This window comes from Nicotiana attenuata, chromosome 2 (genome assembly GCF_001879085.1).
Source record: "Nicotiana attenuata strain UT chromosome 2, NIATTr2, whole genome shotgun sequence".
Taxonomy (NCBI): domain Eukaryota; kingdom Viridiplantae; phylum Streptophyta; class Magnoliopsida; order Solanales; family Solanaceae; genus Nicotiana; species Nicotiana attenuata.
Window position 1 is genome coordinate 25701459 of NC_031990.1, and position 16409 is coordinate 25717867.

The following is a 16409-nucleotide window of genomic DNA, read 5'->3' on the forward strand; positions in this document are numbered from 1 at the left end:
CCCCCCCCCCAATAAAATAAAATAAATAAATACTCACCCAAGATCATTTCCATTGCAAGTCAAACTAGGTAGCCGAAAAGTGAGAAAGGAATATGTAGAAAACCGTGGGCCATGCTATAGACCATGTTATGAAGATTTATGCTTTATGATTTGCTGTCGAATTTTGGGGCATATCTTGGTGATCTATTATTTAAATAGTAAAATCGCAAAAAAGTGGTCTTCTACTCGCCTTAGAATTTAAGAAATAGATAGCTGCCTCACATCAGTCTATTTCTATAGGTAATTGGAAGCTACTGTATCTTCAGATGCTCATTCGGAATAGGGGAGAGTTTTGTGAGAATCGTGGTCCAACTTGCTGAAGCTTTAGTTGCTTCTATAGCGTTTTTGGCAGCCTTAGATCAAGGGCATTTAGTGTGAATTCACAGAATCTCATCCTTCTCCCTCTTAAATTTTCGGGAATAGGCACAGTCAATGTTGTTAACTTTACCTATTTAAGATTTGCAAAGAAGAGCCAGATCCAAGCCCCGACAAAAGGTGGAGGGTTGCAACAGGTTAATAGCTAGAGTAAAAGTAGTAAAAATATGATTGATTTTCTCTAAATATGGATAGAGGCATGATAATTACTAATTAGATCTCTCTTAGTAATGTCTTTGTTTCTAACATTCTATTGGATCACATTACCACAAATATCTCCTTGTTCTCCAAACTCTTTATGGATCAACTCTCTGTTGTTGTCAGTTGTCCTAATTAAACTCCTCAGAATACACTACTTTCTAACATTCTAGCCACAGAAGAAGACTTGAACAATCCCAAGAATCCCTATTTGCTCAGCTTTCAGTTCTGGTGAATCGTGTTCTTATCCTACGATAATAGGTGAAACAGAACAGAATGATAAGAGTAACATTGGCTAGAGGCCAGAACTGGCCCAACGATGTTGTATTTCAGCTATTGATTACTAATCACAAGCATAAATCATCTAAAGATGCATATCGTACTCAAATTTGGCAAGAAACAATAATTATCTTCAAACAACTAATCACACCTTGTAAGATAGAGACATAAAATGACGTATCTTTATATCAGCTAGGTTTACCCAGACAAATACTTAAGGCACACAGTCACCTATGCAGAATGATAGCTCATATAATCTCACCGATCATTATAGAGCTATTGTTTTCTTTTATTGCTAAGGATCGTGTTGCTCTTAGATCATCAAACTGAACTTGAGTCATCACTTGAATTTTCAAATCACAAAGCCAAAATAAATGGAAGAAATCAAAGCAAAACAAAAGTCATGACAGCATTCTTCAGTTTCCAGGCTAGAATAAAAAGCTCTTTTTTAACCATTGATTGCTGATGCAGGTAGCAAGTTGAAAGAAATCCTAGCAATGAATGTGTATTGTTACTTTACCTGATTATATCTTGTCCACTGATTCAGATACTGAAATGATGAGAGTATCAGAAGAAGACCAATGAGGACAGCACGGGGATCCTACAATTTAAAACACAAACAGCTCAGTGAGCATAGAATCAACTTAACATGTATCAATGAAATCTCAAGCTCAAAGTTTCACCCATATGAAGTGTTATGGACAAAGGAAAATAAATATCTGGCAGGAAATAGGAAAAGGCTCTCACAGTTTTGTGACCATAGTAAGCATGGTAATACCGTGCCGTATTGTAGAAAAACTGAAAATTCAAAAGCACGAACAAAAGACATTAGTATGCGACCTGACTATCATCTGTTAATTGAGAAGTCTAATACAATTTCCCAAGATAGTCGAAGACATAAAAATTGAACCACCAGGAATCCTCATCGTAATTCTATGAATAATTGTTTATGCAAGCAATATCTAAATGGAAACTAACCTCCTCTGGATGGGCAAGTGCATAATCATATTGTTCCCTCGTGGCATCGTCTTTCAAAATCTACAAAAAAAAATCAGCCCTTTATATTTATCACAAAAACATACTACTCCCTCCATCCCAATTATATGACGTCCCAAACTTTCAGATAATGTTCCATTAAGCTAACTTTTAGTTATAAGTACTATAATATTTTACTCCATTACAACTAATATAGCAATTAGTTAACATCTTAAAACCCCATTTCCTGTCAAACAACTCATACAATATGGGGATGCCGAGGAGGATGTAGAGTAATATTTACGGGTTCATACTAACCCCGTAGCTCTGACTCATACCATGTATATGTATTAAAAAGTTCACTAAATGAGTGAAAAAAAGATTGTTTTCGAACCCAGTAATCAAATAAGCTGTGGTAGAATCCCAAACTCTAACCCATAAAGTTCAAATCCTGGATCCGCCTATGATGGGACAAAGGGAGTGTTGGTTTTAGATCAGATGCATCTCACTTAATGAAAACACAATGTGCTGACCAAGGGCCACAAGAAAGTTCATTTTTCTACACAGTATGAAATTAACACTCCATTAGGATTGACACCCAAATTCACTCCAGTTATGCCACTTCCACTAATTCTTTCCTCTCTTTTTTTGATTCATTGGAGGCTGTGCTGGCTTTTGAATTGGCGTTTCTTTTTTAACATATACATATAACTGAAACCATAATATGATGTGCTAACTGATGCCAAGAAAATTACTGAAGCAAAACAAGAAAAAAGAAAACAAAAACCTGAAAAATAGATTGTAACCAGAATATTGATTACCTCATAAGCATTTGCAATTTTGACAAAAAACTTCTTTGAATCTGGATCGGGGTTTTTATCTGGATGACTAAACAACAAAATTATCAACAACTTCCAAATTAACCAAAAAAATGATAAGAGATCAACAGAAATAGGAGAAAGAAAAAAATTACTGTTTCAGAGAGAGCTTGTAATAAGCTTTCTTGATTTCAGAAGCATTCGCATTCTGAGTCACCCTATCAAAATTTAAAAAATAAATAAATAAATAAGTGAAAAAATAATGAAGAAAATGAATTTAAAAGGGATATATAGTGTATTGGGAGATTTGATTACCCAAGGAGATCGTAACAGTCATCTTCATCACAGTAAATGGAGGAAGAAGGCTGAATCAGAAGGGAGAGCACTATTGTTACTGTGAGCGCAAACCATTGCATCATCGCTCTTCTTCCGGCCATCTCCCGTCGTCGGCTTCTTTTTTTTTCTCTCTCCGTCTCCGACAAACTCAGATTGCGTTTGTATATGAAGGCTGCTTCAATATGGGCTAATTGACGTTTCTGTCCTTAAATCGTTGACTATTCCTTTCAGTCAAATCAGCTCAACAAGTTTTATGATTTCAATAAAGGTTCGTGCTACATAATGTCAATCATTCTAGTTTTTCTGATATAAGTTACTCCTTTATTCCAGATAACTAGATAATTGAAATTTAATACGAAAAACTTTTACTTACTTTTGATTATATAAGGGCGACTATTTAATAAAGTGATTTAATAAATTTTTAACCAATTACTCCATTACTTCTATTTTACGTGGCATTATATTTTTTATTAGTCCGATCCCAAAAAATGTTATATTTTTATATTTAGATACTGTTATAAATAGAATTGTATTTATGGTGAATGTCTATATTTAGAGAGATTCTAGGGTTCATTTCTTGGTGGCTAAGTCACCCTCTCCCTATAAATAGAGGGTTCTATTCCATTGTAATTCATCCCATATCAATAAGAATTCTCTCTACCTACTTTTCTCTGCAATACTCTTCTTCTTCTTTTATTATTTCATAACACGTTATCAGCACGAGGCTCTAACAAATAGAGTAGAAGTTTTGGGATTGAGCATAATGATTGTCAATTATTCCATGAACTTTCTTCATGATTAATTCTGGATTTCAGGTAAGTAATTTACTTTATTTTTCTCTTTTAAATTCTTGCAATTCTATAATTTGATTTTATATACAAGCAAAGACAACAAAGTTTGATTATAACTCTAATGGAGTTTGTAAAAAATTATAACCACCTGAAGTGGTAAAAATTTCTATGTCTTGCCATGATCAAATTCATGTATGATTATGGGCACAAAAAGTGGAAACCCGTCCCATTGAATTTGCTCCATTCTCATTCCCTTAAGAGAATGTGATAGCAGTATGTGATAAGTCTGAAAGAAGACAAAATTATCACTATGAATGTATCAATGGATGTGGACGTGGCAATAGATGAAATTATAATTGTCATCATTGTGATAATGAGAATAATAAGGATTCTCAAAATAATCCCCCACTTTGTGAAAGTATTTGTCATCGATTTGACATGAGATTTTATAAAGCACATATAGATGATTATGGTCAATTCATGATGTGAATGTGACAACATCTGATTTATAATACATATTCATTCTTGGAAGAATATGAACGTGCTAGTGGTAGTGAATATACCACACTCACCTCTAGAAGGAGGTTTGAGATGATATAAGAAAATAATGTCATTATTATGGCATGGATGGTCATTGGTCACATACCTATTGTACGCCAAAATATTTTGGCATTGTGATTGTTAAAAGACAATGGTAATGCAAGAAATAGATCTTGCATATAATTTTGACCATAACCATAATGGTATAACTTTCTCTTTAAAAGAGATATTCACCATATGGGTGTTGATGAATATGTGGTACTACAAAATTAATTGAGAACTCTGCAAGAGCCAATTATACTATTTTGGAGAAACACAATTAATTACCAATAAGGTATTGTGTTATAGTAAGTCTCAAAGAAACTTATTCAGTTTCCAAAGTATACGCGAAAGCGGTTGATTATATTGAGACTATAAATAAATGAAAGATTTAATATCTTCTATTACTACAACATGTAGCTGGGTAATATGTATGTGAAAAGCTACCCGCTTTATTCTCCAGTTTGTACTACACAAATAAAAGAATACCACAATAAAGTGGATGTTTATTGATATAAAAACCCATATCATAATAAACTTGGAGTTTATTGATAATTGCACACGTCATGGTGTAAACCTGAACTTTATCAATATTGATAATTTATTCAGTTGGCATAATTGGTTTAGCCATGTTAATTTAAGCATGATGTGCAAAAATAAAAGAGAATTCACATAGGTATATATTAAAGAACTAGAAAGTTCTTTACGAATTCTCTTATAATGCGTGTTCTCATTAATTAATTGACCAACTAAAATTGGGATTGAATCCCATGAATGCTGGAAATATCAAAGGTGAATATGGGCCCATTCACCTGCCATGTATACCACATAAGATGCATCTATGAGATGGTTACATGTGCGATTATTATTAACCCGCAACATGGTGTTTGCGAGGTACTTGCTCAATAATTTAATTTCGAGCATAATTTCCAGATTTTCTATTCAAGAAGTTCATCTTGATAAGTTGGTTTACATCACAGTTGGTTTAGCAAAATGATTTATTAAGTGCCTCTGCTTAATAGCTAAACAATTGCTTATGAGAACAAAGTTATCTATATCAGTTTGATATACGTTATATACGAAAGTATATTATTTTCTCCCCTCACAAGTGGTTCAGGGTCAGGAACCAAATAATTCCATCTTATTATCATTGATGTGCGGGGTATATTTTGATTAATACCATAACGCAAAAAGATGAGTTCTTAATGTTGAGGAAACAAGTTAGTTTTTCTAACATGAGGAGGAGACATGATAAACAGTTGAGAAAAAATTACGTGGAATGAATTATCATTTGTACATCTAGATCCTCGAATAATATAATATGAACTTGAAGTTCATAAAAAGATAATTCATGTGCAATATATTGCAAAGCATGCCAGACGCATTTGCTGGCCCAAAGAAAGTAACTATATTCTCATTGCAAATGCTCCTATTAGAATAAGTCCTAGAAGGACAAAGTCTATAGTACGCTTAAAGCGTATAGACAAATCGGTTTCAAATAAACTTCTTGATAAAGAAGATGAGCAAATGATCTAAATGATCATAATAAAGGAGACAAGTGATCTAGAAGATCACATGACATAACACTTCATAAAATCTCAGGAGAGATTCAGGTACCTGAAAATATGAATGAAGAGATCTTTATGTTATGTCTTTATGAAAAATAAGGAGGTTGGAACCGATATAAAATGTTTGTCGACGACATCTATAATAGCGCTAAATATATATGAGGATCTTAAGTCTAGAGAAACAATTTCGAATAGAATTGGTTTCATATGAAAGACATGTAGTTTTGAACATGTAGTTCAAACACTTGAAAGTATAAAGTCAATGGTATGTGCATTCAGTTTTCGATATCTTATATGTCTAGCATGACATGAAAACTTGATATGCATCTAAAGTCTATTATATGGCTTATATGACTTAACAATCCTTGAAGGATTTAAATCGCTTGAAGCATATACAATTCTTGATCTTGAAGTACTACTTCCTCAGTGCAATTTGTGCACAAATGTATCTTGTTATAACTATAGGCATGATAATATGATACCAAGAGTTTTCACCTCTATGTGAAGATATTGAACTGACGGTTACAACAAGATCATATGAAGATAATCCATCTCTATCAAGAATGATGATTTCAAGGTGCAATATATTCATTCAAGTTAATATGGCTGATTTGTTTATCAAATATCTACCAAAGATCTTTTGAAGATGGTGCACAAGATTGGAATGCAAATACTTAAGGATGTGAAGTGATGCTCTCATGAGAGGGAGTTAATACGCGTTGTGCTCTTTTTTTCTTACAAGGTTTTGTCCCACTGGGTTTTCCTTGCAAGGTTTTTAACGAGGCAACCAAAAGGCGTATTGTTAGATATGTGTACTCTTTTTCCTTTTCTAGAATTTTTTCCCATTGGGTTTTATTTTAATTAAGGTTTTAACGAGGCACATTATCTGTTGAATAGACATTCAAGGGGGAGTGTTATAAATAGAATTGTATTTATGGTGAATGTCTATATTTAGAGAGATTCTAGGGTTCATTGCTTGGTGGCTAAGTCACCCTCTCCCTATAAATAGAGGGTTCTATTCCATTGTAATTCATCCCATATCAATAAGAATTCTCTCTACCTACTTTTCTCTGCAATATTCTTCTTCTTCTTCTTTTATTATTTCATAACAGGTACAATTTAATTGTAAATTTTTTTGTCATATAAGTCTTATGGCATATTTAAGTACACAAGTTGTAAATTATTGAAAGAATTACAAGAAAATACACATGACTTCACACCATAACAAAAAATGGCCCATATTTTTAAGTTTTACTCCACCTAGCCCACGTTATACATGTTTTGAAAACTGAAACGGTAATTTAAATTCTTAAGCATTATGACCTTTCCATATCTATGTAGCGGTTACATATCCTCTCCAGGAAGAGGTCTTCTAAAAGCTTCTTCTTTGGTGTTCGTGTTTTTCAATTACAATTGCTTAAAATTAGAGTGTCAATTGTTATTACTCCCTTCGTCCTATTTTTATTGATTTTAGTTGGAAATATTGTGCTTTTGAAAACACTAGTAAATTCAAAATTTGTGTTCTTACAACCATTGCTTCTAAAAGTTATGGAGTTAAATCTATGTTCTCACAACCATTGCTTTCACTCTTTCTTTTTCTCACATCTTCTACATATTCTTCAAGGAACCGTGTATTTTCTGCTTCTCCTCTTGTGTCACCTGCTTGCAATGCAAGAAAATTGAAGAGCAGAAGTCCACCATTGGAGACCATTCAAAGCTTTGCTTTTGAAAATGGTTTTTTTTGAATTTGTTAGTTGTTTGGATTGGGTGTTGTTCCAATTGATTGAAAATATCAAAAGGAGTTCAAATTTTAAATTTGAAGTGATTTGGAGTAGATTTGAGCAAGATTTGAGTTAAATTTTAGAAAAGACGCAAGGAAGAAGACGAAGTCAGCTTTTTGTATAATTATGTATAATCTTGTATAATAGTGTATATGAGTGTAGAAACACACCTTATACACTATTATACACTTTTATACACCTTTATACAAGCGTCTGTAGACGAACTTCTTCCACGATTTTCAGTTGCAATTCTTGTTCAAAACCAGTCCAAATCTCCATTAAATGACTTCAAATTTTATATACAACCTCCTTATACTATTTCTAACAAGCCTAAATAACACCCACTCCAAATTTCTCATAAAATCAAATTCAGAATTTAAACTCACATATTTAAGCTTGTTAAAAATGTAATTTTCACCACCCAAATGAATTTGGTTTGTTGAATTAATATTTGAGTCACAATTAGTTACTGATTCGAAAATAAATTTAAAAGCTTGAGGAATCTTTTTTAAAAATTAAATAGTAATTTTGAGAATCTATAGAAGTTGGATATTGAATCTTAGTCTATTATTTTTGGGCTAGTTGATTGTAAATTAAAATATGGGCTATAAAATTGAAAAGTAGGGAGCCCAATTGTTCTAAAGTGAAATTTTTCCTAAATTATTTCTTTGTTTTTTAAACTTGTATATAAGCTCCACAAAATGAAACAATAATCCTCTTCAATTTTTTCCAACCTAACCAATCGACCGAGTCTTTAATTTTTTACTACACATATTTCATTCTTTTATTTTTTTATTGTTGCTCATAATTTATTGGAAGAAGAAAAGGAGGAAAGATAAATGGAGAAGAAGAACGAGTGTCTATATTTACTAAACTTTTTAATTAGGAACAAAAATTAAACAGCTCCTTCAAAAAGAACAACCGGTGAAAATGCTTGTTTTTTTTTAGGAAAAATCTCACTGTACACCTATTAAGTCCAAACTATTTACCCTTTAACACTCAAGACTAAACAATTTACTTTTCTATCTATGCGGCCCAGACTATTTACCCGGCCCACCCATTAGCTATTTGCCTTCGCATTTGAAGTACAGAATGTTAGAAAATTCAACTTCATTTTTGCAAGGTTACTTAGTAGCTATTATAATCTGATAACTAAATAATTTGGTCTTTCTTTATTTTAAGTAGCACATACGATTACTTAATATATTAGGCTTACCAGATCTGATTTTTGTGTGTGCATGAAGATCCACCATTATTGAGCTTGAAGCTCCTGAATTTGAAATTTTATTTTGAAGATTTATTGTTTGATTCGATGTGGGTGCTATAAAATATTGCTTATAGTACCTTCGAGTAAGCTTCCCGGATTTGAATTTTTATGTAAGGCTGTATTCTGGGCCGGGCCCGGGCCTAAATGGGCTAAATGGGCGGGGCTAAACGGGCCTGGGCTTAGCGGTCCCGGGCTCTGGCTGTCCCGGGCTTCACGGTCCCGGGCTTCATGGGCTCAACGGGTGGAACCAGCCCATGACGGGCCTAAGCCCACATGGTCCTGGGCTAAATGGGCCGGGCTCGAGGGCCCATACGGGCCTAACGGGCTTTTTTATTTCCGTGCTATTTTTTTTATAATTTTTTTTGTTTAAGGCAATTTCTTGTAAACCATATATGTATATACTAATATAAATTGCTCTTATACATGGCTATATAAATATATGCAGTATATATAATATAGAAACCTAATTATTAAAGTGCTTGAGGAAAAAGTAAAATAACAAAACAATAGTAAAACTAAATTATCATGCATAATAAATTACTAACAAAGTAAAACATTAAGCATAAATACGTCTAATAATTTTAAAATAACACAAATTGTCGAAAAATCTTAAAGACGAATTTTCGGATAAATACGCTCACGACAATACTTTATATGCCTCCTTAAAATGCTTGTGGTACACCCTGAACGAAAATTTAAGACTCTTCCACAGTTCTTGCACTTTAATATTTGGTCTTCTTCATTTTCTTCAAGCACTTCAAAGTGTTGCGAAACAAATAAGCGCACTCTTTCCGAACGAGGCATGATTTAACTTGAAATTTGAGATTGAGACTTGAAGCCTTGAAAATTGGAGATTGAGAGATTGAGAGAAATTTAGATTGAGAAATGAGTATTGAGTATTGAAATGAAGAAGAGGGAGGGGGTATTTATAGTTTTAGAGAAGGTTAGTTTTGTAAATTGAAAAAGAAAAAGAAAATAAAAAAATAGGCTATTTGTGCAATATGACCGTTGGCAATGGTCATTGGGGGTGGGGCCCTCCTTTTGAAAAATCTTGTAATGTTTTGTAATATATATAGTATGTTAGTATATATCTATCTATCTATCTATCTATCTATCTATATATATATAGTATATATAGTATACTATACTATATAAAGTATGTTATGTATATATATTTCCAAATATAATTTTTTGTAATATTTTGTAGTATATATAGTATGTTAGTGTATATATATATATATATATATATATATATATATATATATATATATATATATATATATATATATATATATATATATATACTATAGTATATATAATAAGTTATGTATATATATTTCCTTATATAATTTCTTGTAGTATATATAGTGTGTTATGTATATATATTATAGCTTATAAAGAATTGCAAGTTAAAGACAAAAAAATATTGCAAAGAGATATTCAAGGGAATGTCTTATAATTTTTATTACCAAAAATGGCATATCTTTCTTAGTCTTCTTCCCCCCAATGGAATGAGCACAACAAGGTGCTAATACCACCATTAAAAGGAAAAAAAAACTAAAGAAGATGTGCCAATGTACAAGTTACACCATAATCTACATTGTATCTCTAACAAATCTCATAAATCCTTCAAGGTTCGGAGGAGGTTCCGTTGGTGGTGGCGGAAAAGAAGCTTGCTCACAATTTTTCACGAAATTGCAATAATAAAATAAGCAATTATAGAAGAGAAATTAGATATAGATCGAGAGAGATTGATGAATTGGTGAGTAAAAATGAAAGAATGAGGGGGTATTTATAGTTGAGAATTGGGAAAAAGTATAATTATATAAAGTTTGGGGGCCAAATGGCTATTTTTTAAAGTGGCCAACGGATAAATTTTGAAGGCCAACGGCTAGATTTTAAAAATCTGACCGTTGGTCGTTTTTTTAAATTTTTTTTTTAAAAATAGTCGTTGGAGCCCGTTGGGCCCGGTTGAACCGGCCCAGGCCCGCCTGCCGGTCCCGGGCTCGTGGGCTCCTTGAATTGGACCGGCCCGCCACGGGCCTTGTGCACCATTTGGGACCGGCCCACCAAGCCCGTTTAGCCCATTTGGACCGCGGTCCCGGTCCGGTCCCGGGCTAGGCCCGGCCCACAGTGCAGCATTATTTTTATGTGTATTCGAATATCCACCATTATTGGGCGAATTTAAAATTCAAAGTGGATGTTATTAAATGTTGCTTATAATACCTTCTGAAAGTTCATACTGAAATTTGATCGCAGTTGGAGCTGATTTGAGGTGATTGAGATTGAATTTTTCAGCTGAAAATCGAAGAACACAGTTACCCAACAGTATACCTCTACGGTATACAATATGATGTAGGAGTATATAGCTATACTGCAACAATATACTTTTATAGTATATAATATACTGCAACAGTATACTATAATAATCGAAGAAGAACACGTTTACCTAATTGTATACCGTATATACTGTAGGAGTATATGGCTATACTGTTATAGTATATAATATACTGTAATGATATGCAATATACTACAACAATATGCTGTAATAGTATACAATATGCCATAAGAGTATACTTTGACTGTTATCTGTTGAATCATCTCAGTGCTATTGTACAAAGCTAAATTCATGGTTATACTAACGTTATACTGTTATAGTAAACAATATAATATAACGGTATATTGTAATAAATAAGTCATTTTTTAATTTTTTTAATTTTTTCAACTAAGTCCTTGCATATTCTTAAATGAATTTTTTGATGGAGTTCCATGAAAATAATATTCATGGTATAAGAAGCAAGTGCCGGATGAAATAAAAGAGTAATATGGGGAAGAAGAAAATTAAATTTTTTTTGAATGAAATTAAAAAAATAAACAAAAGAAAGAAAATAAAAATAAAAAAAATGAAAAGAAACTAGCCAAATTGAGTATAAAACCAAATTATGATGAATAAAAAAAAATAAAGAATAATATGATTCTGGAAAAAATATATGAACAGAAAAAAATTTAAATAAAAATGAGAAAAAATAAAAGGAGAAAAGAAAGAATAGAAAAAGAAAGCAGAGAAATAAAAAAGAAAATGAGAAAAAAAGAATCATTTACCCACAAAAGCGTATGGGTAAGAAGGGTAATTTGTTTAGTAGGTAGAAAAACTAATGGGTAGATAAAGATAATTAGTTTGTTTTTGTGGATAAAGTATAAAACTCCCATAAGTTTCCCGACTATGAGACACATTAGGTCATTTTCAAACTCCTACTTATCTAGTCATCCTAGACTCAAACAGGGGGATTTGAATAAAAAAATCTGCTCCAGACATTTTTATTGGATATAGTACAGTTTCAAAGGCATATAGGGTCTTCCAACCACAAACTGAGACAATAATCTTCAGCAGAGATATGTATTTTATGGAGAATGAAGTGTGGTGTTGGGAAGACTCAAAGAAACCAATCCTAAATTCTCTTGACTCAACACGAAAGGTTCCTGAAACGCAAACATCAGCCTCATGGCAGGATGAGATGGTTGATCATTCACCAGTTCAAGGTACTCGATTGCTCTCTGATATGGTTGATCATTCACCAGTTCAAGGTACCCGATTGCTCCCGGATATATATCAACGATGCAATGTGGCAGTATGTGAACCTGCTGGATACAGTGAGGCCAAGAATGATGAGAATTGGTTAGCTGCAATGAAAGAAGAGTTGTTCATGATTGAGAAGAACAAGACTTGGGATCTTGTTGATCAACCTCAAGACAAAAAGGTAATTGGGTTGAAATGGGTCTTTAGAACCAAGCTAAATCCTGATGGTTCAGTCAACAAGCAATAAGCAAGACTTGTAGTTACGGGATATCTACAAATTTTTTGTGTAGATTACTTTGATACATTTGCACCAGTTGCTAGGCTTGACACAATCAGGTTACTTCTTGCTCTTGCTGCATAATTGGGCTGGAAAGTGTACCAGATGGATATCAAATTGGCATTTCTCAATGGTTTTCTTCAGAAAAATATTTAAGTGGAGCTACCCGAGGGCTTTGCGGTGAAAGGAAAAAAGGACAAAGTTTATAGGCTAACAAAGGCATTTTACGGTCTTAAACAGGCACCAAGGGCCTGGTATGGTCGAATAGATGATCATTTGCTTGGCCTGGTATGGTCGAATAGATGATCATTTGCTTGGCCTAGGCTTTGAAAAGAGTACATCAGAATCTACTCTTTATGTTAAACACAACGGCATTGATATCCTTGTTGTTTTTATCTATGTGGATGATGTACTAATTACAGGGAACAATACAAGGTATATCGAGAATTTCAAGCAAGAAATGATGCAAGCCTTCGAGATGACTGACCTTAGTCTGATGTCCTAGTTTCTTGGAATGGAAATCAAGCAAGGATAAAATGAAGTTTTCATTTGTCAGAAGAAGTATGCCAAGGAGATTCTGAAGAAATTCAACATGGAAGATTGCAAGGAATTGAGCACTCCTATGAACCAAAAAGAGAAACTAAGCAAAAATGATGGAGTAGATAACGTGGAGGAAGCATACTTCAGAGGCTTAGTCGGTTGTTTGGTGTACCTCACAGCTACAAGACCCGATATTTTGTATGCAGTAATTATTTTATTGAGGTTCATGCATTGTGCTAGTGAGGTGCATCTAAAAGCAGCCAAGAGAGTTATCAGATACATCAAAGGGACCATTAATCATGGGGTCAAGTTTCAGAAGAGTCAAAATCTGAAACTACTTGGATATTCTGATGATGATTGGGTTGGATCCGTGGATGACATGAAAAGCACATCGGGGTATTGCTTCAGTCTTGGCTCCAGAATTTTTTTCATGCTGTTCAGAGAAGCAGGACATTGTGGCTCAATAAACTGCAGAGGCAGAATTTATGGCTGCAACAACAGTAGAGAATCAGGCATTGTGGTTGAGAAAATTTTTGGTTGATTTATACATGAAACAAACCGAAGGCACTGAAGTATTTGTGGACAACCAAGCTGCGATAGCAATTCCTCACAATCTTGTATTTCATAGAAAAACTAAACATTTCAACATCAAGTTTTTCCTCTTGAGAGATGCGCAAAAGAATGGTGATGTAACTCTACTGTATTGCAAGACTGAGGAGCAACTGGCTGATATCTTCACCAAGCCTTTACCAGGCAACAAATTTGAGCTTCTCAGGCAAAAAAAGTGGAGTTTGCAGCTCTTAAAGCAAGGAAGAGTGTTAGAAAACTACATTAAGAATTGTAGCAGTCCAAGTGTCTTAAAACTGTGTAGCAGTATTTACTGCATAACAGTCATTTAGTTTCTATGTTATCCCTAATTTGTAGGAGTTGGTTTTTCATTTTCAATTGAGTTTGTAAACTCTATAAATTTGTCTGAAGTTTCTAATGAATAAGTCAGTTTGCTTTCATTATCAGATTCCTGATTTTCTTTCAAAAGTTCTTCAAACTCATGTTCAACTTGTTTAATTGCTAGTGAATCAGAATTTTCTATTCTTCATTCTCTATAAAGTCTATAAAATAATTAGTTGGTCATTAATAAATTTAAATACTCTCTCTCTTTTCTATGAAAAAAATGCACTCATAAACCATGAATTCGGGTTATTTAGAACATATATTTTGTGTAATTTATAACAATTAATTATGTATTACAGATAAAGCTTTTCTAAGCTTATCTAAGTTTTATCTAACTAAGTAAAATTCAAGGAGTATAAAAAGGACAAATTCTTAAAATTAAATTACATAAATTTGATATTCTAACTGCTAATTACCATACAATTAAAATCATTTATATCATTAGTAATTGTATATCGAGAAGATGAAAATTTACATAAATAAAATACAAACACTTTGATTAATAGCCACAAAAAGTCTTCTTAGGAAACAAAACCGGGTCAAATTTGCATAGAACGTCACCATGTGCAATGGCCACACCATCAAGGCATATTCCAGTTGCTCATCCGCTCGTCCTTCCTTACAAATAAAAGAAGATATCTTGAAACAATTATGTCCTTATTGATATTAGGGTTAAAATACTTTTGAACACAACTCCGTCATTTTTATTTGCACCGAATCTTGAACTCTTAAATTAGATAAATTAAGAATTTTATTTTTTTCCTTCAACCAAAACCTTAGCTTCAAGATAAACTCAAATAATTTCAGAAGAAAATGAAAGATCCCGAATTTCACATTAATCTACACGCAGCTTAATTTACCGGGGCCATTCAAGAAGAAACGATCAAATAAATCCAGCACCTGATCCAACACGGCCAGACTGATGGTATTTTTTTCAGTGCCGAAAATTCTATCAACCGATAATTGGAGACTAATATTAACACAAAACGTTCTTAAAAAGTTTTAAACAATTAAACGAATTCGCTTTTTTAAAACTCAGCATTCATTTAAAACAAAGGACATAATATAAGAAAGAAAAATTAAAAATATCCAAAGAGAGAAGAATTACCTCGGGTAAGTGAAAGAAGAATAATTCAATCATCCAGCATTGTCGTTGTGCACAAGTTGCGTTTTCATGCCAATTTCAAAGAAGTCTTAGTGTTTAGTTACTCTTCTATGTCTTAATTATTGACTCCACATCGACTGCAATTTTCACATGTCTCCAATAAATTTACACATGATTATGCTATGTAAACATACTCAAGTACCATAATTTTATTTATTGTTTGGATCTGGTGCAAATAGATTTACTAAGCAGCGAAGGTGGTAATATTTCACTGCCTTATGGTTCTCGATAAGTTTATAACTTCATATTTTGAATTTAATTTTTTTGATATTTTGCCAAAAATGAGAGACTATTATGGAGTGATTTTTGACAACACTGTAATGATAGCTACAAAATATTTGTATATGTTCCGCAGGTTGTTCCGCTTCTATAATTTCTAAATCTGATAAAGATATGCCTTCTGTATATGTTTTTGGAGTCTTCTGTTTTGTAAAGTGATAAATAATGTTGATGATTTTTTAGGTGAATTTCTACCCAAGCTATAGCATATACACAAACAATATCTTTTTTTCGTCAAACGGTTTAAATGAAGTAGAAAGATTATTTTTCTCTCTTCGTGAAGTATACAAAGTTCGAACGCAAATTTGACTCCTTTAGAAACAACATAAAACTTCTAAAAGAATTACTCATGAATCATCATTATGAGATTGAAAGTTATCACCAAAGCGATAAATGCAAGAATCAAATGAGATATACATTGAACAAATTTATGAAAATTACAGTTGCATAGTCATCTACACTCCATATTGTTGTAGAAGGCTTGACCCGCCGAAGTCAAATACATGACTGGAAATTGTTCATCGAGAAAGGACATAACTATATAATCTTAAAATAAAGAGTCTATTTCATCCAAAATCTCATACAAATTAATACCAGGATCCATTTAGGTTTTT

At 32.9% G+C, this 16409-nt stretch overlaps 1 protein-coding gene across 1 annotated transcript in view; it reads right to left on the reverse strand.

Moving 5' to 3' along the window:
- LOC109205807 (chaperone protein dnaJ 50) overlaps positions 1–3183 on the reverse strand; it is a 6144-nt gene extending 2961 nt beyond the window's left edge. Inside the window, exons 1-6 of the mRNA XM_019368564.1 lie at positions 3000–3183; positions 2840–2902; positions 2688–2754; positions 1870–1929; positions 1639–1689; positions 1412–1492 (exon numbers count right to left, since the gene is read on the reverse strand). Coding sequence (XP_019224109.1) covers positions 1412–1492; positions 1639–1689; positions 1870–1929; positions 2688–2754; positions 2840–2902; positions 3000–3121 — 444 coding nt within the window. The 5' untranslated portion in view covers positions 3122–3183. The remainder of the gene's footprint in view (positions 1–1411; positions 1493–1638; positions 1690–1869; positions 1930–2687; positions 2755–2839; positions 2903–2999) is intronic.